Below are 23975 nucleotides of genomic sequence, written 5' to 3'. Positions count from 1 at the left end.
TCATTAATACATTAATGTATTACAGTCAATTACAGTTGGAAATCATGTGAGAAAGGGCGACACTTCAGGAAAACAATTGACTAAGAACTTGCCCTGGAGGACAAAGCCAAAGTGAGCCCACACTAGTAAAATTCATAAAACACATCACGAAAAAATCCCACAGTAAAATCTTGCTAACATGCAGGATAGTATAGATTTTTTTCTCTTGCGATGCGCTTTCTTGCCAGAAATGAGAAAAGTGTTGTGCATGAGAAAGAAGCGTATATAGGCTGTATAAGGTTCTCCATAGAGAATTAAGAATATAATTGAATTTTTGTCATTAAATTATGTTTAAATTGTACTCTTATTTGGTAGATCCAAATATTTGGGTCTACCACTTTCACCAATCGCATATGAAATTTCTTTGGAAAGATTCAATTATTGCATTGTTGGTTTTCTGGGGTCGTCTGTAAACACAAATAATGTTGTAAAAGGACCTTCTTTTAGAATTAACTGTGTATGGTAGTACCTGAAGAATTCACCAAATTTGCTTTACATTTCCTAATTTTTATTAGATCGATTAAATAGTTTTTAACACATTTGAAAAATTCCTTGCATTGATTTCAGAAGCGGACATTCCATAAGTACCCGAACAACTTGCCCATCTCAAAGCGCGGTACCTCAGCCGGCGCCATAGCTGCACGTCGCGCGAATCTTGCCACCACTGGCTAGGCGATTTTCAGTCTCATAATATATGCAATTTCAACCTTATTTCATAAATTTTCGGTACTGTGCAAGATCATTTGAGCATTTTGCATTTGGTTTAACTTGTCAGTTTTATGAATTTATGAAATTTCCGAAATTTCACTCGGACCTCTGAACGTGACCCAAATAGACATAATGTAAAAGATGGTGATGAGCTTGGATAAGGCCAAAATTGCAAAACTTGATTTTACTAATTAAAAAACAAAAAATATTATATGTTTACTATTTGACTTTTTCGCCTGGTTATTTAAATTAACATCGTATTTAAAATGAAAATTCAATACCACAATGAGCAGGCTACATGCTAAAACGTAGCATGATCTTTTCTAGATAAATTAGGAGATGCGCTGCTCGTTGCTCCTCTCTCCACTCCAAGCAGATTTCCTTTCGCTCGGCATTTTTGCGCGATGTATTGGTAAACAAACTTCTGAAGCAAAGGCGGCTGCAATTCGAAATATATGCCAGCAAAGGTAAAAGGGTATCGACCTGAAGCTAGGCTGCCAGACGAGCACTGCAGGGAGGGGAGATATAACAGCGAGTGGCACAGTTTTCTCCGCTCGTCAAGTAAGATAACGCGGAAAGTAACACGCTCGCAGCAGGCGTAGGTGCGCTCAATTGGCTGCAAGCGAAGGGTTTTGAGCCTGCTCGACTGCAAATTAGTGCCAAGGACAACCTGAAAGTGCTGGCCAAAGGTGGAAAGCTGAAGAATATTTATATTTGTTGGGAGGAATTTTCAAATTTAAAAATGATGTTTGCCTGCATGAGAGATAATATATTATGTCTTAGGAATACACAAAATTTCATTTAGTTTTGGAACAATTATTTTTTTTTTATGAAGGATAGAAAATCCTTATAATTAAATGAATCAATTTTTAAAATGCAGATGAAATATTTCCAATTTTACCCGCAAGGGAATTTTTGGATAAATTTTAAGATGTGTAGGTGGAATAAATTATTTTACAGTATTAAAACAATTCAAAAATCGGGGTTTCGAACAAAGGATCTTACTACACAAATAAAGGGAAAATTTAGCTCAGCTTTTACGGCTTAAACATTTTTTCTTTTCCATTAGTTTCTCTGCTCACGACGAGGATTGTTACAATAAATTTATGCCAGCAGAAAAAAACTGAAACGACTGCGTGAGTGGAGCGAAAACAAAAAGCTGCGAGTGTTTCATAACTGGGCCGGCAGAAGCGGCAGCTTGATGATGGTGTCCGTTCGTTTTGGTCGTTGGCGCGCAGGTATGCCTCATTCACAGCTTTTAATGTAGTATACGCCGACCGTACTTTCACCGGCGCAGGCCTGCTGAACTCGATTTTCACAAACTACATCAGCAGAGGCTCGATTCGCCGGTCGGTGCATCTCATCCAGCGAGGATTCGATAAGCGCGCGACGCGGAATGAAAGTCGGCGCGCGCAAGAAGCATTTTTATACATACGTGTGTTTATTGTGTTTAATATTGGAATCCAGTACGCCCTAATTTTCACCAACTCAATTCATCAGCCAAGACTTGACGGTGCATTTATTGTTTTAATGTATGAACATAAAAAATAATTATTGCACGACTGCTTTGAGAAATGATTAAGGGAGAAATTTAATTTGTAGTTTTTGCAATTAACAGTTTTACATGTATTTTTTAATAAGAATTACTGTCTTGAAATTATGGTGCGCTTCCGAAAATCACGCGTTTCCACTTGTCCACGATGCACCATCAATTGAAATAACGTGCATTTATAGCATGCTGCCTGAGAATCTCAGGTTGCCCGGCAGGAAAGGTTGGCAATCAATACAGATTGCTCCTACATTTCCCTGATTGTGATTCCAAGTGACTTGTCAGATCCGCGTGCACGACTTTTTGAAAAAAAGACAACAAGACTGGAACTCATGAGCAATCATTGCAACCACTCTGCCACTGGCGCGACACTTGTCCTTCGAGTGTGTGCAAATTATATACAATGAAAGGTGCGAACAATGGCATCTGTTTTTGCCAGCAACGATTATGCAACCGCTCAACATCGGATTAAATGTTTTGCACTATTGTTAGAGGATATGCAGCATTCAGTTACTTGATTTGATTTGTCCTCTTTATTTCAAGCTTACAATTTTCAAAGAAAAAAATGTGTAAGCTTGTACCGGCTTTAGTTCAATATTAATTTAATCGTAAAACCAAACACAAACATTCAGCGCGGTTCGTTTTGCTAGTCGGATTTTGCTTGAGCGCACTTGATGCACCGTGTGTGTGTACGCATCTGCTCTCCTTTGTGAGCGTCCTCGCCAGCAGTAATTGCGTGGCTCCATTAGCTGATTGACTTTAGATTAGAAAACGAACGGCGGCGAGCCGTCAGGGGAGTTAGTTCGTTTCGTTTCGCCACCTAGGACGGCATTGCAGCATGGATGAGCTACAGAGGAAAACGCGCGGACGATGTGCTGATTCTGCACTTCTTCGCGTTGGAAGAACGACCGCTGTTAACGGGTTGGCGATTGACATTTTTTTTAAACAACGTGAAGAGAACCTCACGGCTGGAATGCAATTGAATTTCTTGAAATTATCGGAACAAAATTTCAAATTTGTGCAATGATGAGAGTGAAACAGATTAACTCAAATTGCTTAATATGAGAAAGTTGCTTTGTAATAAAATATTTCTACCTGGTTGAATAAATCCACAGATATTGTAATTCAACATTAAATTTTTTTTGCAGTCCAGCAAGGTTACTAAACTCTAAAAAAATCATCAAATGGAAAGAGAGAAAAAATTCAGTTTTTCTGAAAAAAATAAAAGTTGGAAATTGAAGACACAAATTAAATCAAAGCGTTTTCAACCTGTCAAAAATCAAAATTTAAATTACTGCAGGAGATTTTAAGTCATTGGCTGTTGTAAACGATCGACTTCTCTCATTCTAAAAAATAAAATAAAAATAAAAAGAGACGAAATCTTGTGAAATCTTACCACTAAAAACGCCCTGGTTTCATAAAAATTCACAAACCCAAAATTTAACTCTTTAATTGAAGCCGTTTCAAAATAGTAAAATATCTTTTAGCTTCTAAAACCGTGAAGGGAAATTTCATGCAGGTTAACAAATTAATGCACGTCTGCTGTCCTATGGAATATAGTTTAAATTAATATTTTGACTTTCCAACGCCATTAAAACATCGACATTTGAAAAGCTTCTGCTGTTTGATCAGTTTGTGCAGAAAGTTGTGACAAAAAATTATTTCCGTACCAAAGGGGGATGAAACACACCGACGAGCATCATTAAAATTCTGCTTGAATCCCAAATAGAAATGAAAAGTTGGCAGTGCAACGTTAAAAAAATAACGACCCACCCGGCGTCGCTTTGTAACAGCAGCACGCGTGTCACATGCCGCGTTTCATCAACTTTCACCGAATCATATCAACGTCAACACGCCGTATGGAACAAAACTCTCGCAAACGCTGCCTGCATTGTAAAATTAATTCGTCGTGAAAGCAAAACATTGTTCCAAACGCATCGAGTTTCGATATATTAAATTACCCCCCACTGTGACGCGTCCTTGAAATATATTATTGCTGCGTGCTCGCAGCATTTTATGCAAGTGCTTACACGAGAGTACGTTTATAAATGTATTTAAACGCAGAGGCGATGGGAATCTGTTGATAGAGCACTCTTTGTTTACACACTTTACGTAACCGTGCGGACACGCAATGCTGGTCGAATTTATAACAGCGTGTCTGGTCTCTCACGCATGGGAAAATTGTTTAGTCTGAGCTTTCGTGAATGTGTTTTACGTGGACACAAAATTGGAAATAAGTTGCATTGAGCTGCAGGAACAATAATGGCCTGCTTACCTAAAAGCATAACCATCTCAAGAGTAGCGATTTATTTATTTAAAATAATCAATACAAAATAGATTTTGTGCATTACTTATTTTTACATAATAAATGTACTGCTTTGTATCTCAAATTGATTTAAAAATAAGTGTATTCTTTTAGACATTTTAAATTTTATTCACAAATGTTAGAACAATACAATTTGAGTAATGTGTGCATGCAAATAATTACAGATAACCTGCAATACTCTCGCAGAATCAACAACAGAGGCAAATGTGTTGAAAGAAGTGCAATAAAATTACACAGGTTTACATTAAAGGTGATTTAAATAAGCCCAAGCGCAGTCACGATAGTAAAACTCTAAGCAAAACAGTGCGGTAATCTTTGTAAAGTGTCTGCGTCAATTTGCAACACTATGATTGTTAAATTTTCCTTTGTTGCCTATTTTAAATAGAAAAAGTCGTGAGAGACCAACAATCAGGGCAGGCTAATCTCTATCTTTACCGGCCTCAAAATCGGTGACGTCATAATGCACCGGTGCTCGTTTTTTTACTCGCATTCGATTCACAATCAGCTCGCTCCAATAATTCCTTCATAGTCAGATTTGTTTGCTGCTTGAAATTATTTTTACCTTTTAAAGTTTATATGACGTCCATGTTTAATCAACTTATTTTGGTCTTTAAAAATAGAAAAAATACATGAAATCTATTTTTACTTAGAGAAACGGACAATAATTTATATTTTCAGTAATTTTCGTAATGTTACATAGAAACGGATTTTCACACATTTAATAGCTTAAAATTAAAAAAGTAAAAATATAATGTCAGATGAATTTTTTCCCAGCGTTGCTAGAAGTGTGAGTAGCAAGGTTTTCACCATGCCTGCAAGATTTTTTTTTTAATTTAGCTAGTAAGATATTTCGGAATCCTCTCATTGGATTAAATTTTTGTTTCGCAGGAAAATTACTGCTGATCCAAAGCCTGAGCGGCTGTAAAAAGCCGTCCAGTACGATATGAGTTTTATCTCCTAAATAACATATTGCATAACAGTATACGTATTTCATACTTTTGGGCACGTGCTTTTAGAGCGTTTGTCGGTCGTTTCCGCGATAGAGGAAGACAATTCACGCTGGTAGCGAATTAATTTAGTTAAAAACGCAGCAGTAGCGAAGGAGGAGACGCGATTTGCGTGCAGGGTTGCAAGTGCGGAATCAGCATAATTCTGAAAAGGCACTCACCCTCCGAACATGCACAGCACACCACCGTCGGCGCATCGTCGATAAATTTGCATGCGCACATTAAACAAGGCGAGTGCGGCTTAATTGAAATAAAAGTTGGCGCGCCTTTGTAACAAACGCGCTGCTGTTTAGCTTTTTATAGCTGCTATTCTGTTTGATATCCTCTTTTGCAACGTTCCTGGCTGTTCGTCAAATATTGTCTGCACTAACGGGAAGTTTCAACAGTTTTCATATTAGAGAAATAATCCGAGCTAAAAATTATAATCTCATATGTATGAGAATACCGAAACCTAAAACTGAAAATCCTATCAAGGAAGACTGTTGTTGGGTTGCATTTCGTTTGGGTATGTTTTTGTAAATTTAATTTAAGAAATTTTTGCCTTACACCAATAAAACAACTGGAGAATTAGATTTTAACCGTAAATTTCTAGCGGTTGATTGTCCTATTTTTTCTGACAGTGAGTTTCCAATCGATTGGGAACCATCAGCAATTATTGAGCTTGAGTCGTTGTGGTTTTATGCTGTCGAATCTAGTCTTAATCCCGCTTGAGCTAAAAGATGTAAGATATGTTTAAAATAAAAAAGACGTGAGTTAATTTTTCTCACTAACACCTCATGGCAAAGAGAAACGAATTTCAAGAAAAATCAACCGGCTCTGTTTAAAATGAAAATTACAGAATGCAGCATTCATTTTTGGATTTATTATTACACAAACGAAAGTCTCTGAAACCATTTAATTTGTGTCTTTCAACAAAAATTTTTAAATTGCCTTAGAATAAATCCCGTTTTGCTAAAAACTATCCCACTATCGGTTTTGAGACCAGCCATTATTTTGAAAAGATAAAAATGATAAGAACAACAAGCAATTTTAATAATTCATGTTATCGTTAAATAGTTACAATACATTTTCTCATAAAAAGGAATAGTAAAATTTTATTAAGGGTTAAATCAAATCCCTTATTTATGGTTATTGATGTTATTTAGTTATCATCAGCCTTCAGAGGGGACAGAAACGTGAGAGTCGAGGGACAACAGCTCTGATTATAATTTCTCTTAAATTATGGAAAAATTGAATATTAATAATATAATCCTAAGATTAGTTAATGCTGCAATTAAAACTGCAATGAAAATGCGAAAAAATATGTTTTAGATGTCGATGAGAAACAAATTCCAATATTGTAACTAATGTTCCATTATAGATATACGTAAAGGCAAGTAGGAAATTTCTGTGGATAAACCAAAAAGTAAACAGCTTAGCTCGCTATAAACCAAGGTATTGATTTTATTTCAACCAATTAAGAAACACGTTACATAACATTCCCAATCCTATAAAATTCGTTTTGATTTACTAAAAATGCGTTTTAATCATTTTTAGAATTGATTTATAATACAAATTTGAATAATCCCCTTCAAAGGCTATAATATGGAATAAAAAACTTGACCAACTTTAAAGAATGCTTCCAGGATTAATTTTTTAAAATCGAAATTTATGTGCTGCTAAATCCTGTTATAAAATCGACAATTTTACAGGTTTCCTGTTTTAGTTCCTTCTCGTCAGTATATTTTAAATGTTAAACTGAGCTGAAAACCCGAAATAAACTTGAAACAAAGTGAAGCCCCCTTGCACGTTTTTCCCCTAAAAAATCCCCCTGGGAAGTGCTTCTGCTAAAAAATTTCAGCATTTCGAAAATTAAAAATGTCCGAGGGAAGCAGGTGAAGCGACACATACCTTGGTGCGGCGCTGCGCAGACAAGGAAGAGGACGAGCGGCAGGAGGGTGTCCATGGTGGCGTTGGCGGGCGGGGGTGCAGTCCTAGGGTGAACAGCCGGCGGCCGCCCTACAGGGTCGGAAGGTTCTCACCACACCTTTCAGCAACAAGGACACAGTTGCACAAGGCATACAAAATCCCGCGCGCCTGAACGTGCTCGCTCGATCTTCATACAGCGCCGCCTGAGCCCGACCGACTGACGAGCTCTCTGCCGCCGCCGGCCTGCTCTGGCCTGGCCTGGCTGGCCGCCGCTTTCTCCCCGCCCGCCTGCGGCCGCGGAGGCGGAGTCTCGGCCGCACAGGCAGCCACGCCAGACTGCGACGCACACACGGAGTCGCGGATGCAGCCCGCCGCGCACACCAGCCCTGAAATGTCAAAAACGAACGTCCCAAATTATCGACAGCATCTGGCTCTTCTTTAATTTGTTTTATAAAAGAGATTAGGTAACTACTTTTATAATTAAAATTATATTTTTTAATTTCTAACGGGATCAAAAATGTTCTAAGAGGAAATTAGATTTTTTCAAAATTTGATAAAAAGGAAATGAGGGAATGAAAAAAGAGAGTTTGCTTCATTGAGAACAAATATTGGGACACTCATTTCAATTTATTTGCGTCTTCAACCTCGTAGTTCTGCTGCTGACAATGAGATCGAAAGCAATATTATTTGTAAAAATTTAATTTAATCTTTTTGTGGATGAGTCTCGGCACTAAATTAATTTTTTACTATTCACAATCAGCACCGCTAACCTGATCTCCCAAATTGATTTATTTTACCTAGAGTCTGTTTATTTTTTAAGCAAGTTTTTTTCTCTCTTCCACATTGAAGAAATTTTACGGGTTGAGGGACTGAATTGGAATGAGAATTTTACACCGGAAATCAGTTTCTACTAGTAGAATACATTTTTCGCGAGTGAATCATTTCTACCCGGTTTTAGGGGCAATTTTGGAAACTTTGAGACTTCAGTATCTTATCTTCCTGTGGTGTAATTTCAAAAGTATGATAAGTTTTGGATTCCTCTCGCCATGCCCGATTAAACTAACAACACATTTATCAAGGGCAGTATTATTAATGTTGGTTTTAAATTAAAATTGTGGAGTCATGCGTGCTCCAGATTTTGAAACTTAAAGGAAACTTCTGAACGAGAAAAATCACAAAACTTTCGGCTTTTCCATTATTTGCATTGTCAACTTCAAATCTCGGGTTCAAACCATTAGAACTGCAAAAACTGCACATCGTTACTAGAATCGTCTTGACCTCCCTTTCAAAAAATAGATATTTTAATTTTAATTTCTTAAATAAATTAAACACCGATCTAATAAAAGTGGTGACATTTACTACCATTTACTTTTTCCTATTTTAAGTTTCGAGTTATACCTAATGACCCTTGGACTTATTCATATTGGGACGCGAGTTGATCGCTACTATCAGGGATTCAGAAAAGATAAACCGATCTAAAAATTACGAAGCGGCTGTTGTGCTAATTGAGAGTGAAGCTGCACTGAACGCGATTAAATTCGGAGAGCTTTTATATGATGCGCTCAATATCGACATACACTCACCCACGCATCTCAAAGCCGAAAGAAGTAATAATATTTTAAGCCGGGCCGTCTCGGGGATTTGCACCCCTCTGGTCAAATCACCAAGCCCGGCCAGCACCCCCTCACCACACCCACTCTCTTTTCCACCCTTTCGCCACCCCCGTGCGCGCAGATTTAGATGCAACTCACTCACACTTGATACACATATTATGAACTCGCAAGCAGCAAGGAAAATCGATTTGCGTTTTTCTGAAGTGTCAATTCGAAAAAAATAAGAAGTATTTTGATGTGCGAAGATGATTTTCTATTGATATGAAATCTTTTTACCAATTATTTTTTTAAAATTGTTAAATTATTTGCCTTCCTTAAATATTTATTCTGATATCAAGAGATTAAATAATATTTGAAAAGCTAAATATGATAGTCAGAAACTAAACATAAATTTAATTTTCGAAATAGGATTGAACTAAATAAAAACATCTAAATTCATTTAATTTAACTTACAGGAAAAACTAAATTAATACTCTTAAAAAGGCTTACAAGTTTTGTCTCAACTGGTGAAATTTCTCATCCAGAGAAAATTCGGTGCAGAGCTGAGCATTCGATGTTTTGAGTTCCATAAAATTACCCGCGTGTCGTGTTTCTATCTTTATTTTTTTGTCTTTTTGTGATGTCATTCATTTATATATTTTAATCTCTGGAACTTCATCTGTCAGGCAAATTTTAGTAAAATAAAAGAACATAACTTAAGCTGTATATCCGATTTCAAAGGCAGAATAATAACGCTGAGCCGCCGACGCTTCCAAGAAGCAGAGCTAGTCTTGTGAGCTGATATGAGGGATAAGCGATATTACTTCCGCCGGCAGCCAAGCCGAGAGGGTGCAAACGGGGGAGTTTTGTTCGCAACCACCGAGCCGCTGATGACTAACTGCATCAACATGAAAGAGGCCGGCGCACATCATTAAAACTGCCTGTTGATTTGAGTTAATAAATAGCAGCGTGGCCCGTTGAATGGGACCTGCAGTCTTTTTATACCGCATGCCCTCGAATATGCGAGCCCCGCGGGGGTGAGAGAGCGCGTGCGATACGGATACCTCTCAGCTGCGGGCTCGAATTAATTGTGACGGGAGCAAGGAGTCGAGTTTACTACGACTCCAGCTTTTTAACATTTTCTGTTTTCTGCGGAGTGTATTTTTTATTATTAACTATATTTCGGAATTTTCAGCCCTGCTGAACTGACAAGAAAAGACTGAAAATCACTTATAATTCATTTTTAAGTAAGGATGAAGTAGCCAGAATATTTGGAACTAAAATGCCGACTTTTGATCGAAAAAGATTGCATTTTAAATTATTAGAAGCATTTTTCTATTAAAAATGTGTATATTTATGAACGAGTATATATGTAGAAGCTTAACAGGAACGCGTTTATTTTCTATAATTTCATCTTCTGCAAAATTTATATATTTTTCTGGCTCGAGATGATTGATCCAAATATTTTGGAATGACTTGCAGGGAAACAAGGAGCATTTTCGTAACTTGCAAAAATTTCCACAATATTTAAACATGTATTTTAGAAAGTCTGATTGGAAAATTAACTCTAGGTGGCTATTAGCTATAACATGGTGAAAATTAATTTTCCACACGGAGTAGAACCATACTTGGTTTTGCTTATATTTAAAGATTAAAACTGTGTGTGCATTTATTTCTATGTCTTAAAATATTTAAACCATGTCAATGTGATTTTTACGAGCAATAAAACAATTTCCATGTTCCAAAATCAGAACAGAAATTTGTCTACTCAATTTCCGTGTATATGTACATCTGGCGCGGAGGGATATGCAGAGTAATGGAACCTCATTAGCTATTTACAGAGCGCTGATGGAGCCGTCAACGCGCCGAAAGAAGCGTCAAGCGCTTTTTACATTATCATCGGCAAACAGAGCGTCACACGATAATAATAATTATGCGATGTATCTTGGGCGATATGATGCATGGTGCAGCGGGGGAAGACTGCGAGGGGTGCTTTTTCACAAGGGGAGTGAGCTCCTCTCGTCACACTCGGTAATTCCACTATGCGCTAGAGTCGTGTGCCGGAATATAGCACGGGCGGATAGGGAGGCACCCGTCGCCGACGCGCCACACAGCAATAATAATAATCATGACGATATTGCTGGGGCAGCAGGAAATTTGTATTTGATAAGCTCCGCCAGTCGCGAAATACATATAATCACGATGAACTCTCCTCTTTAAAATACTCTGATACATATATTCTTGATACGTGCGCCTTGCAAAATATAAGATGCTGTCGCCAAATTATCTTTGAAAACTATAAAATTGGAAAAGAAGAAATCTGACCGTTCCGAACGCAAAAAACATTTTTTTTGACGTTGCATAAACCAACTATTTGAAGATTGATTTAAAGCCAAAATTTTGTAGTTACCATATTTTTGCGATTCCCAAGTTTGTATGCTTTTTAAATGACGAGCACTGTCCCCCCCTTTTTTTAAGGATTTGCATATCAAAATTCACATTAAATTGATGAGAATGAATCCAAATCTGCCACGAGAAATGGCCAAGGGCAGTAAATTTGTAAGTAAAATAATAACAATTTGAGTTTCATTCTTAAATGTTGTACTTTGCCGATTTGAATCTACGCACATCATTTTCACTCGTTTCATTACAGCATTTCTCTTAATTTCGTTATAATTTCTACGTCATTTAAAAAGGTTGAATCCAACGATCAAGGAAAGAGAATTATATACCCTTTGTATCTGCAGTCATAAGTTTGATGCAAGAAAAAGTATGCAACTATATAGCCTAGCTTCCGTGTACAGACAGCATATGGCGTGCGACCTTTGTTTGCTAATTAGACAGTAAAATATTTTTGATAGCATTCAGATATAATTTTGGAAGAAAATATTCGATTTTGACACAATCGATGAGATTTGAGAGCTTTGGAAGCTTTGAAGGATAACCCATACCCAACTGTCTTGAGCATTATGCGATATTTCTGTATGTTGAACTAAAAATTAACTGGTTAAATTTATATTTTCTGAAAGACATCCTACGAGATAAAATGAGCAGCAATCAGATACAGCTACTTTTTATTGCTCTAATAGATGCAGCACTCCGACAAAATCTTAAAATTCTCAGTTTTGATGTTAACCGCCAACTTCAATAGAATAACTCGGTGCGGAGAGGCGAAAATGTTTCCAAATTTGGCTCAAGTTCCATGTTATCCGCTAGGCAGTGTTCTTGGGAACAGGAAGCAAATGTTAAAAAAGGAGGAAAATGATATAATGTTTGAAATAATAAGACCAGATTTCACGTTTTTAACAATTTTACAAGGAACAAGTAGCGGATGTTTACTGTGGTAAAAGATAAGAGACTATACAAAGTATGGTAAGGACTGTAGCTAGAAGCACTTTTATACCGACGCTTTGCTATGGCGAACCTCAAGTCGCTGTTTGTGCCACCACTTTTCCTTCTATTGTCTTCGCTTCAAGGTATATAGTGTGTTATTTGATCATTAATAATTCCAGTTAAAGATATCGTACCAAATTTACAAACAAATCACCCATTAATGGTGTGGCTATGATTAACTATTCTATTTGCAGCGTTTGCGATTGATGTTGGGGAATTTGGCGTGGAGATCGGAGACTTTAGAGGCCCAACCGTTGCTGGCAAGGTTTATGCAGTGGACGAAAACACCCTGTACGTCAAGGGATTCAAATTTAACGTAAGAGATGCGGACGCCTTCTTCTGGGCCGGTAAAGAGAACGTTCCTTCAGCCAGCGGAGAAATCGTGCAATACCCAGCAGAATCGAAAACTCCGTAAGACATATTTCTTAATTTTCCAAATGGACACAACGTTATGAAATAAAATTAGCTAACATTTTCCTTATTCTCCAGAGACCTGCAGAAACTTCCTGTGTTGAACGATGATAGTTTTATACTTAAACTTCCTCATGGCTTGACAATTACGAGCTTGAAATCTCTGGCCGTTTGGGACAAACAAAAATCAGTAAGGAGAGAAAATTAATATAAAGGGAAAATGTACCATGCCGTTTGCGTTATGGCAGGAAAGTCTCGGTAGCGTCGTCATTCCTGAGAGCCTTGTCGTACCCGAGCCCAGGGTGCTGCCCGAATTCAGTAGACTCGCTCACGACCTTCGTTCGGGCAACGTCACCATTCTGGACGCCAAGACATTCCTCATTCCCGACTTGCACTACGATGGAAAAGGACCCGACGCCTACTTTCTGGTCGGCAACGGGAGTGAGCCTAACGGCAATGGCGTCAAAGTCCCCAACGAGCATGGAGAGTTAGTTTTCATCCTTAAAGTAGTGAAGTTGTTTGTTTAATTAAATCCTATACGTTTTAATTTTTAGTTTGAATGTGTTGCGCAAATACAATGGCGAGACCATAGTTATCCAACTGCCTAAACCCCTGACAGTCTACAATATCGAGTGGCTGGTCATGTGGTGCATCAAGTACAAGCACAATTTCGGATACGTGAGAATCCCCAAGGATCTGAATGTACCACCAGCGTTAGGACAAAATAAAATAGGGGTGAGAGTGTTGATTTAAATTCCTTAATACATATTGATGTTGAATTTCGATAATAGGAGGTTCATCTTTATATGTATTTGAGGGATGTCTTTAATAACCATTTTTGCTATAAATGGAACTCTCATTATCATAGCTCCCATTGAAATATTTCCCTCACATTTTTTATGGAAATCACTGATTCATACATTATGCAAATTTATTTTTAGAAGGTTGATTTTCTAAAAGGTTTTTATTTTGTTGATCAGGTTCAGGAGCGCAAAGGAAATGGCGCTGCCATTCAGCAATCGACGATTCCAAAAAAAGTGGAGGTTCAGGTATTTTCTCTATTTTTAAAATTTTTAATGCTGCTCTCAATGTAAATTTGCCATGAATATTTGGCAATGGAAAACAAAGTCCTTTGAGTTTGATCACAAATTGGTTACTGATTAATGCTGTTGTAAAAAAACGATTATTCAGTAGTTTTCTATATAATATTTATTATCACTTTTACAATTAAGTATAACGTAAAAAATAAATAAATTCGTTTGGAAACATTTTTCATTGCATTAAGTTATTATTATTTAAGACCACTATTTTTCTAAAAGGTTTTTATTTTGTTGATCAGGTTCAGGAGCGCAAAGGAAATGGCGCTGCCATTCAGCAATCGACCTTCGCCACTGTGATTGTGTGCCTTGTGGCGGTTCTTTTCAGCATGCCATGACTCTGAAAATGCTAACTTTAACACCATCGTCGCTTGTAAATTTTCTATGACACAAACTCTTCGCATTCTCAACATAATTATTTGTCAAACGCAATTTTCTTACTTCTATTATATGCACTAGTGAAGAGTGAATTTCATGCTTATTTATGGCTATATTATACCTGTGTGTGTAGCAAATAAATATCAATCACAACTAGAATAAAGTATTCAACAATCTTTCCCGGATTTTACTTTACTAAACGATGGCATCCCGATTAATAAAGAAATAGAAACTGCAATTCACCTGTCGAAGCACTTCTACAATTAAAAGAAAAAGCCTCATTAACAATCGTTATAGAATAGGAATTCCTATAGCACCAAGCAGTGAGGAAGGGTATGCAACATGCGTAACTCTCACGTACAGCAAGTTGCGTGCCGTTGCAGTTGGTATTACAGCATAAAAGAAAATAATAAATATTTTTGTCAAGTGCCTCTAGCATCCACTTGCGATGAATTTTAAAAAAGTAAAATATTCTTTAAAAAAAAAAGTGGAACATTGGTCATGGAATTTCCACCACTTTTTTGCCTTATATTTACTTAATTTGATAGTAAAGACCGATATGTTTCGCAAGACATTTTCCTTCTATAGTTGTTTGATGTGATTTGAGGCCGCCTTCAGAGGCGTTTCTTGAGTCAGAGGCTAAGCTACTGTAGATTTTTTGTGCTCTTTTTATCCCTGTCCGAGGACCGGGAAGGGCGCGCACTGCACTAGCATGAATGCTGAAACCCGGGTCCCAATAACACCGCGAACGGATAACATGGGCGCACCAGGCCGCACAGGGACCCAGCCCACTCAAGGGCCACTTGCCTCCGCACCGAGGACTTTTGTTAAACGCTAGACATTTGTCCCGTGAAGCCAAATCACGCATGCTAGAAAGGTGCAAACCAGCAAGTAGCGAGTCGGCGCCGGTGCGCCTCCCAGCCCATTGAGCAATTTGAGCATTTCATCGAGTCACTACACTAACCAATTTTTGCCATCTATGACATTGGGTGGCCAGTATTAGATCTCCGAACTGCTCAAATATCTCCCATTGCTTTGACACTCCTGAGAGTGCCTTAACAATACGAGCCAACGGGCTGGTTAAAAAGTTTAATTTTATTACGTAATTATTTCTGTAACAACATCTTAACTGACATCGAGTGATCCCATAAAGTATGTTATTGTGTAACTCAAATATGTAGAATCTCTATAGGTGACTCACCATAGGCCATAGATTATGAATGGTTTTCTTTTTGTTTCTTTGTATTTTATGTATTGACAATACAAAAATAATAACAAGTAAAGCGTATGTGAAATTTCGGAAAGTTTTTTTTTGACACGGTTACAAAATTTAATATTTTTATCCGATTTTGAAATTAATTTTAACTTGTAACTTAAAACTTGTAAAATTGTGTTCGTATTGTTGTTTTGAGTGTTGTTTGATGTTTTGTGATGTATATATTAATGTTTATTTGAACGGAGAGTAAATAATCATTCCTAGAAAAAAAATTGGCTCCCACTGGTTAGAAACTGAAGTCATATGTGACTTTAACAATTTAAATAAACCGGGCAGAGGGTTGTTAGATAATAATTTTCTTTTTACTATATTTCCTAATTTATTCATTTCTTCTAATGATAGCGATAAACTTGCAAAAACTTAGCAACCCAAGAGCACAGTCCGGGGAAGAAACAGTTAAATTTAAAATTTTGCCAAATTTTTCGAAAAAATTGAAACGGTTTGGTCGATGAAATTTTTGCTTTTAGGTAAATTTCACTTTTGGCAAAATAAATCATGATTTCAAATAAGGAGATTGGGCTTGATTAGCATGCAAACTTTGGAGCCTATTTTCTCAAAAATTTAAATGGCAACCTAGCAAATATTTAATTTTTTTTTCATAATTTTTAGACAGTATTTCAAGTAAAGGCAAAATGGATTTTTCCACAAATTTTTGTTGCAAAGCTTTACTTTAATCGATGCAGCTGCCGAAATATGCCAAAAACACATAATTAAGAATTTAAACAGCTTGAATAAATCAGTGGGAAAATAAAAAGCAACATTTAAGGAATGAGTCAGTGAGTGCGATAGGCGTGGAGTTGGTGGTCTGGCCGCCAGTTCCTCCACGAGCTGCTCTCTGATCGCAGACGCCGCGCGCCCGCTTTTCTTCTCGCTTAGGTGAAAAGTCAGCAGCCCGGCGAGCATCTGGAGACGCGGCAGTGCCTCGCCAGACTTTCCGCGGCCCTCACTCGCCTGCCTTTCAGCTTTCGTGTCTGCCAACTTGCATCGCAACTGGGTCACACATACACACGCCGGAAAAGGTTTTTTGCGCTTTGAAGTTCTATACTCACTTCCGCCTTTTGTGGCAAAATCTAGAGCGAAACGCAATAATAATTACACAACTCTCAAGATCGTTTAAAGTGGAAATATTTCTGCTTTCTGGATTGTTCTCTTTATTTTATTAGTAACAATGAAATCTTTTAAAGTAACCCGGTTTTTGTCTAAAAATGTCAATTAATAGGTTTGTTTGTTTTTATCTATCTTTTATTTATCTAGTTTTATATCTTGGCTGTTAAAACGTTCAATTTTGATAACATTTTTACACTGGATATTTTTATAATTTTTTGTGCCACATTTCAAGAACAATTTCTTAAATGGGAACCTATTAAAAGACACATTTCGAAATTAAAACAAACATAAAGGCCTTACAAATTGAATATACCGTATAGACATGTTGTTGCTTCAATCAAAGTTCCCCGGTTTTTTTAATTTCCTGCACTTGAACCCCTTGCGTAGACTCTGGGCTGGAGAGTTAAAAATAAAAGCACGCGCACATATACCTGTTTACATATTGGTTTCTCCCACGTTCAAAAAACACGCTCGCACACATGATCAGTCTGAGAAAATCTATTTTTAAAGCTCGCCGGCTTAACCATAAAAAAGGTGTCCCCCTAGCAAATCGTGCCAATGAGGAGGGATTTATTATATCATTCTGCTTATTTTTAGCATTTGGAAAAATCAAGCACTGGTCAAAAAAGTTTTAATTAAAATGAAGAATTTAGGACAAACTTTAATTTGCACAATGCACACGTCATTTAAATTTGGTTAGGTATTTGAGTGGATGGTTTTCCTCAAGGAAGATAAGAGTTTGTTTGAACTGTCATGCATTTGTTTTGTTTTTATCAAGGATGCGCATCATTAAATCTTGAAACACTTTTACGAAACGACGTAAAAGGCGGATATTTCCCCCTACTGCCCAGACCAAAAAATTTGACGTAAAAGCGGCTACTTCCTCGACGCTAGATATCGCGAGTTAACCCATAAGAAAAACCACAATATATCGCCATGCACGTGCGATAAAGAAAACACAACAGTCGATAAGCAGGCAGCATAAAAATCCACGGCGCTGATAAAAGACATAATAAGAAGCATCAGTATTAGAAAACTTGAACATTGGAGCTTTGTCCTCGCTAGGAGGAAAAGCCTCTTTTTGCAGACACGAGATAAAAGTGAGTCAGAAGAGTCACTCATTCGCCTTCTTATCGCTCAAGCAGCTGCAGCGATGCCCGAGATCGTCAACACGACGACACCGTCAGCCGGCGGCGCGAGAGGAGCACCAGCTATGCGAGCCGCCGCCAACCAGGCCAAGGCAGCCGTCGGGCCGACGGCCGAGGGGAGAAATCAGTGCACCAGTGTCACCGAGGTCCGCCTCAGGAAGCAACTGGATGACTGCGAACGACGCAGGAAGGACCTTGTCATCCTCAACCAGAAGAGTAAGTCACCAGTTGAAGCTCATTATTTCATTATTGATATAGGTGTACAGACAGAAAGGTTTCTAAAAGTAAATCAGTGGATTGAAAACTTCGTGCTCAAAAATTTTTGCTATTTTGACAATGAATTTAACATTTAAACTATACCAAGGAATTGTATAAAATGCTCGGTTTTTAACTCATTTTTGAAATTATTTAAACGTGGACAGTTATAAATTTTCAAAAATTAAGGCGTGGAATCTGCAGTAAAACACTCGTTTATCAGTAAGTCTTATTCTATCAAATTTTTCTTTGTTGTCAATTAAGAGCTGTAAAACGTCAGCTATAAGACGGTTATCAATCTAATTTAAAATTTCACATGATTTTTCCTCCTTTGATGTTTGGAAACTTTCTCTGTTAGGAAAAAAATTAAAATTTACTTCATATTTCAACACCAAAATTTAAAATCTTTGTTAACCCTCCATTTCCTGTTCAATTTTTTTTAAGTATAAAATTTCTTGGGGAATGCTTAAAGTTAAACATTGATTTGAAAATTTCACTTTACGAGGAAGGCATTTCTGATGATGAAGAAATAATCGGACTCGACCTTGTCTTTATTAGTTTAAATTGAGATTATTCGCAGCATGTTTCGACTCCAACTGGCGCCCTAGTCATGAGGGGGTCCTAACACAACAGCAATACGTGTCTGAGAGCCTGCCTAATAGGACTCCCTCATGACTAGGACGCCAGTTGGAGTCGAAACATGTCGAGAAAAATACAACCAACGAGTGATCCGATTATTTCTTTATTATCAGAAGCCTAATAACTTTTGACGATTCATTCAATAAAAACGAATTTTAATTGCAGTAACCCGTGAAAATGAAGCGCTACAGAAAAAGTACAGAAGCATTGCCGCGGAATTCAATAACCTGAAGGAAAATTATCAGGGCAAAGTGTCAGATTTCAACAACCTGCAAAGAGGTAATCATATCATTACCATATATTTAATTTGATGGTAAAAAATACAACATTTTAGCTTCCGAAACCGTGTGCAAGGAGTACGAAAAATTGGCAGAGCTGTACAAGGTGGAAACAGAAGCCATGCAGGGAGCAATCGAAAAGGCGGCAGGGGTATGATCGCAGAATTAATACTGGTAAATGGCTAATTTGTTCTTCCTTTTCAGTGGTACAAGGAGAACAGGGCACTAAAACGGCAGAGTGCGTTGATTGTGCAGAAATATTTGCAAGTTTCACCGAATGGCTTTTCTGAGGAGTTGACGGTCATTCCAGAAAATGAGAATGATAAGAAGATTTTTGACGAACTTGACTCCCTCAGGAAGAATGAAAAAGGTTCAAATAAGAGTCATATTATTCCTACACCTTGAATTCAATTTGCCTACCAGATTTATTATACACATAAAATAATTAATTATTGAGAGAGAATCAGAATGAACAGAAACAATTAATTTCCAATGCCACGTACCCGGATGCAGATTTAACTTCTGAGAACTCGGTGCTTCAAGTGGAGCTGAACGCCGCCAAGTTGGAAGAATTTGAGGCGCAAGAAAAGCTGATTGAGACGATGGCAAAACTCGAGGAGGAAAAAGCGGAGCGGCAGAAGCTGGCAACGGAAATCAAGGAACTCGAGATGCGTTACACAAATCTGGAGCAGATGATGGGCGTCCAAACTCAGGAGTATCAAAGTTTGAAGCAGAAATATGAGGAGGAGAGGAAGCTAATGAGCAACGTGAAAAAAGAGGCTGACAAGGTAAAGCCAAATTGGCGCATTTGACGAAATTCGGTATTGAGTTTCGCGTTTCTTCCCTTAAGGCGAGAAAAGAACGCAACGTTTTGGCCCACCAGAGTTCAATTCTCTTGGCCGATGTTGTCGGCGACGAGAGGCTCATGATGCTTCTGCAGGAGGTGGAAAATCTCAAGGCGAAACTGGAGGAGGAGAGCAGCAAGCACAGCGGGCAAATCGATGAATTGCAGGTAAACAAGCTATTGTATCACAGATTTGCTTTCATACGTTGGAAGCTCAACTTTAAAAAATACCCCGTGAAAATGTTTGAAAAACCAAATGCTAAAAGATGAAGAATATCAGAAAAATGTATTTTTAAATTCCATATATATTTTAGGCCAAAATCAACGAGCTTCAGGAAGAGGGAAAGATGGAGGCGTTGGAGGAAAAACTTCGGCTCGCCGAAACTGAACTTGAGTGCGAGCAGAAGAAGAACGCGCGGCTGGAAACGCGGATAAAGGATTTGGAAAATCCGTTGACAACTCCCCTGCCCCCATCGATGGCTGGACCACCGCCTCCGCCTCCTCCACCACCTCCACCTGCAAAAATGCCGCCCCCACCGCCTCCACCACCGGCAGGGAGCCTTGCGCCTAAGGGGTCGCTCAAAATCACCAGGTCAGATAAGAAGCAACCGGAGGATACAAACAACGCCGGAGGTAAATTCTTTTGTACAAGACAAATAAAAAAAAAATTATGTAAAAATTAATTTTTTTTTAAAGTTAACTCTGACATTTTATGGTAGGAAAATCTTTCCTATTGATAGTTGTTTTGGAATTGAAATTTAAAAAAAAAATGAGAGGTGTCAAAAGAATTCAATGGATTTCATGTAATTTTAAAAACCAATATTGCTCTGTTTTATTTTTCGATTCGGAAACTAGAGATTTATTCAAAGAATATAATCTTGATTTTGCATTTAAGAGTTTGAGAGTGAAAACACTCCACGCTCTATTTCTTTTAAACTCTGACTTGATTTCAGCTGCGATTGATGACGTGATCAATCAAATCAGAGGCGGCAGGTTTACCCTACGGTCAACTGTCAAGGTAAGGTGTTGAGCACTCTCGTTGAATCAGCTCTCTGCAACCTGTTTTCATTCCCAGAGGAAAGAAGATAGACCGCTCGTGAAGCAGAACACACAGGCTGTGGACGAAATGATGAGCATTTTGGGCAACATGAAGAAGAACAATTTGAGGGCCGCGCTGAAGAAAGCCAATGCAGACGACTGATCATCCGATTTTAAGTGATTTTTAAAAAGAAGTGCCTTCTGACCTGAATAGTTTATGTAAAATGTACATTCACACTCCATTTTGTACAAATCCCCGTTTACTTGCCCAATCGGATTATATTTCCCCGCGCGTATAATAGTAACAGACGAGAATGAATGATACTAAATTATATTATGAAAGATAAAGTTGCCGGGACGCATTAGCCAAGTTTTACGGTTTTACGCTTTGAATCCTAGCTCCTGCCCGGCTGGATTGAATAGGCTGCCGCGCTGGAACATCGCCTGACAAAGGGGCTGGGTTGCGAAATGCGTCACTCAACCAACAACCCTCCTCCACCGACATTTCAATATCGCGGCCTACCTCATTCCCACCGAGTGCGTAGTAATTGGAGCTCCTGTCGAAATGTCATGTCAGCTAATTTTGCTCCGGGCAATCGTTACATTAAATTTTACTTAGTTACCGACTAAATGTCACCGCGTGCGTCTACCGAGATCGAATTGCATTAACTGCTGTTGCGTGTCAGGAGAGAGTATGAGAAGTCGTGTAAGAGGAGACTGTGGAGCTGTGAGTTTGGAATTTGTCCAGGTATAATGAAGCAATTTTAAATAAAATAACCTTGATGTATTTCTTTTTCAAACTGTTATTTTGGAGTTTATTTTAAAGATCACAGAGATTTGCTAGAAAAGATGCATGCTTAGTTGTATAGAATTAAAATTGGAAAATATACATTCTCTAAAACAAATATACAAAATCTGTCTTAAAATCATTAAGATTTTACGAACAAGATTATTGCTAAAAAGAAATTGCCGTAGGACTGTAACGATAGACCACTGCGACGAATGAAATGATTTGGATGGAATTAAGCCTCTTATGTAAGAATATTTTAAGGCATCAAATGTTAGGGCAAATTTATTTTACATTTTATGGCACTGCTTCCTTGCTTTTGCTTTAGACCAATATACGACCATACGATTTTCGGTCAAAATTTAAATAATAGCCTAAGAAGCTCAAGTTAATTTTTGTGACCTTTTCGATTTTTTTTAAATCAAGTTTTTTAGCGGTAACTTTAGTACTAGTCGAGATAAATTAAAAAAATGGTAATTAATATTGAGTGCAAGGCACGCTGAACAAATTGTGATCGTTGACCGCATGGAGGTCTAACAATCAGGTCAAAAGTTTACAAAGCATGATTGTATAAAAAGATAAAAAATCACTGAATATATCAAAAGAAAAAAATTTTTACAAATGGGGTTTCAATAGTTTTTCGTTTTTCGTGAATTATATTGATCGTTAGATAGTTCAACGCACACCTGATCGATTTTATCTTTGGAAAAAACTCTAGGGTAAAAAATAAAGTAGAACTTTATTCGCAACAGATTAAAGCACTAGCTTATTTGGGACTTTCATTTGGACTTTCCTCAAAAGTGGTTTGGAGTGAGTGGGTTTTGGTGGGGGTGGCGGCGAGGGTTGTTTGGTCGGTCGAACGAACATCAAAGGCTCGGCGAACAGCGCACACATACACACACAAACATACATAGACGACACTGAAACACACACACTGCGGGCGGGGAATAAAAATACACACAGCAGTGGTGGCGCTTCCGGGGGTACAACACACGTACGAGGCGAAATACCTGTGTCAAGAGAGTGTCAGATTGTATTTTCGTGTGTGGAGGTGTCGGTGTAGTGATTGTGTCGGATTGTGTGATTTCGGGCACGGCCGGCCAGCACCTGTCGCATTGGCACGCCGATTGACGTCGAGCCAAAGATGGAGCTCTCGCTTTCTCTCGTAGCTGCCCCGCGTCAGTCGCTCCCACCCCCGCCGGGCGGGTGGGTGCTGCTGGCCGCGCGCGACGGACGGAAAGACACGCGCGCGCCACACAGCCTCCCTTGAGTTTTCGCTCCTCAGCCCCCAGGCAGCAGCACAGAGTTGAACCTTGCTGCTTGTGCCCGACTGGCTTTCGGGGGTGTGACACATGGGTGGGAAAATCTCAACTCGCAATCAGCGATACCTATAAAAAATTCATTTTGGAGAGCCGTCCCCTTACTTTGCAAAAACTCTAGGTACTTTGGGTTGAAAACCTATTATCATAAAAATTTATGTCGAAATATAACCCGGACATTTAATATCCTCGTTGCCTTCGCTTCCCAGAAGTTGATGGCGAGCGGGTGGCTCTTTCTTTGTGATTATATTGTTCCAATGAACAACAATAACCTCTAGGAACAATATTTGATAAAAGTACGGATTTGATAGTATTTTATCCAATATTGATAGAAGCAGAGTAAAAATTCAGTTTAATAAATCTGGAATGCAATAACAAAGCGTGTTTCCAGTTTCTTTTTTTTAAGTTCACGTCCTGAGAGAAATATTTCAAGGATAATAAATTTCAGGGTTCGAATTCTTTTGATGAAGTGAAAAATTATTGCTTAAGCAAAATGTTTGTGCAGCTCCAAATAAAAAAATTCCTGTCTGCATTTTGGTGAATTTTAATCTTTTGCTGTCCAAAAATAAATGAATACAAGGCACAATAAATAATTGTTCATAAATTCGTAAAGATAAAAAGACGAAAACAAGAAATTCACATATGCAGATAATTTTTGTCTCAAAATTTCACCACCATCCTGAGTGATTCTGAGTAAGTCCGCGCATAGCTGATTGAGAACCATGTCGTAAAATCAGTTGACACAATTAAAAAAGCTGCGGAAAAAATAACAGTTAATTGACTTTTTAATTCACAATTTAAAATAGAACTACGATTAAATTTCATGTTGAATTGAAATAATTTGACGTTTTCCTCGAAGTTAATGACGTTGTTAGG

The 23975-nt window shown here is 38.0% G+C and overlaps 3 protein-coding genes across 5 annotated transcripts in view; 2 read left to right on the top strand and 1 right to left on the bottom strand.

Moving 5' to 3' along the window:
- LOC135946754 (protein Skeletor, isoforms B/C) overlaps positions 1-7779 on the bottom strand; it is a 36205-nt gene extending 28426 nt beyond the window's left edge. Inside the window, exon 1 of one of the 2 annotated variants that reach the window (XM_065495112.1) lies at positions 7520-7779. In XM_065495112.1, the coding sequence (XP_065351184.1) occupies positions 7520-7574 (55 nt within the window). In that variant the 5' untranslated portion in view covers positions 7575-7779. The remainder of the gene's footprint in view (positions 1-7519) is intronic. The other variant, XM_065495113.1, reaches the window with a different exon arrangement.
- Positions 7780-12487: 4708 nt separating this feature from the next.
- LOC135945670 (protein Skeletor, isoforms B/C-like) lies at positions 12488-14584 on the top strand. Its single transcript, XM_065493492.1, has 7 exons — positions 12488-12605; positions 12717-12933; positions 13012-13123; positions 13182-13420; positions 13488-13668; positions 13914-13982; positions 14273-14584. The coding sequence occupies exons 1-7, from the start codon at positions 12545-12547 to the stop codon at positions 14366-14368; spliced, it is 975 nt and encodes a 324-aa protein (XP_065349564.1). The 5' UTR covers positions 12488-12544; the 3' UTR covers positions 14369-14584.
- Positions 14585-16491: 1907 nt separating this feature from the next.
- On the top strand, positions 16492-21799 carry LOC135946756 (shootin-1-like). 2 transcript variants are annotated; one of them, XM_065495116.1, is made up of 10 exons: positions 16492-16703; positions 17937-18155; positions 18999-19112; positions 19168-19262; positions 19316-19481; positions 19625-19899; positions 19962-20123; positions 20270-20588; positions 20909-20973; positions 21031-21799. In XM_065495116.1, the coding sequence occupies exons 2-10, from the start codon at positions 17945-17947 to the stop codon at positions 21154-21156; spliced, it is 1533 nt and encodes a 510-aa protein (XP_065351188.1). In that variant the 5' UTR covers positions 16492-16703; positions 17937-17944; the 3' UTR covers positions 21157-21799. The 2 variants fall into 2 exon arrangements, with proteins under 2 accessions (XP_065351188.1, XP_065351189.1); XM_065495117.1 differs by having other exon boundaries at positions 17934-18155.
- The last annotated feature ends 2176 nt before the right edge of the window (positions 21800-23975 follow it).

This window comes from Cloeon dipterum, chromosome X, assembly GCF_949628265.1.
Source record: "Cloeon dipterum chromosome X, ieCloDipt1.1, whole genome shotgun sequence".
NCBI lineage: Eukaryota > Metazoa > Arthropoda > Insecta > Ephemeroptera > Baetidae > Cloeon > Cloeon dipterum.
Note: the sequence above shows the minus strand (reverse complement) of the source record. Positions and strands in the feature narration are given on the sequence as shown.

Excerpts from the sequence above, each read along its gene's own strand:
- LOC135945670 (XM_065493492.1), top strand. The coding sequence starts at position 12,545 with ATGGCGAACCTCAAGTCGCTGTTTGTGCCACCACTTTTCCTTCTATTG. Across the intron at positions 13,421-13,487 it reads GTCCCCAACGAGCATGGAGA|TTTGAATGTGTTGCGCAAAT; the intron begins GTTAGTTTTCAT and ends TTTAATTTTTAG. Across the intron at positions 13,983-14,272 it reads CAAAAAAAGTGGAGGTTCAG|GTTCAGGAGCGCAAAGGAAA; the intron begins GTATTTTCTCTA and ends TTTGTTGATCAG.
- LOC135946756 (XM_065495116.1), top strand. The coding sequence starts at position 17,945 with ATGCCCGAGATCGTCAACACGACGACACCGTCAGCCGGCGGCGCGAGA. Across the intron at positions 19,482-19,624 it reads CCTCAGGAAGAATGAAAAAG|ATTTAACTTCTGAGAACTCG; the intron begins GTTCAAATAAGA and ends ACCCGGATGCAG. Across the intron at positions 19,900-19,961 it reads TGAAAAAAGAGGCTGACAAG|GCGAGAAAAGAACGCAACGT; the intron begins GTAAAGCCAAAT and ends TCTTCCCTTAAG.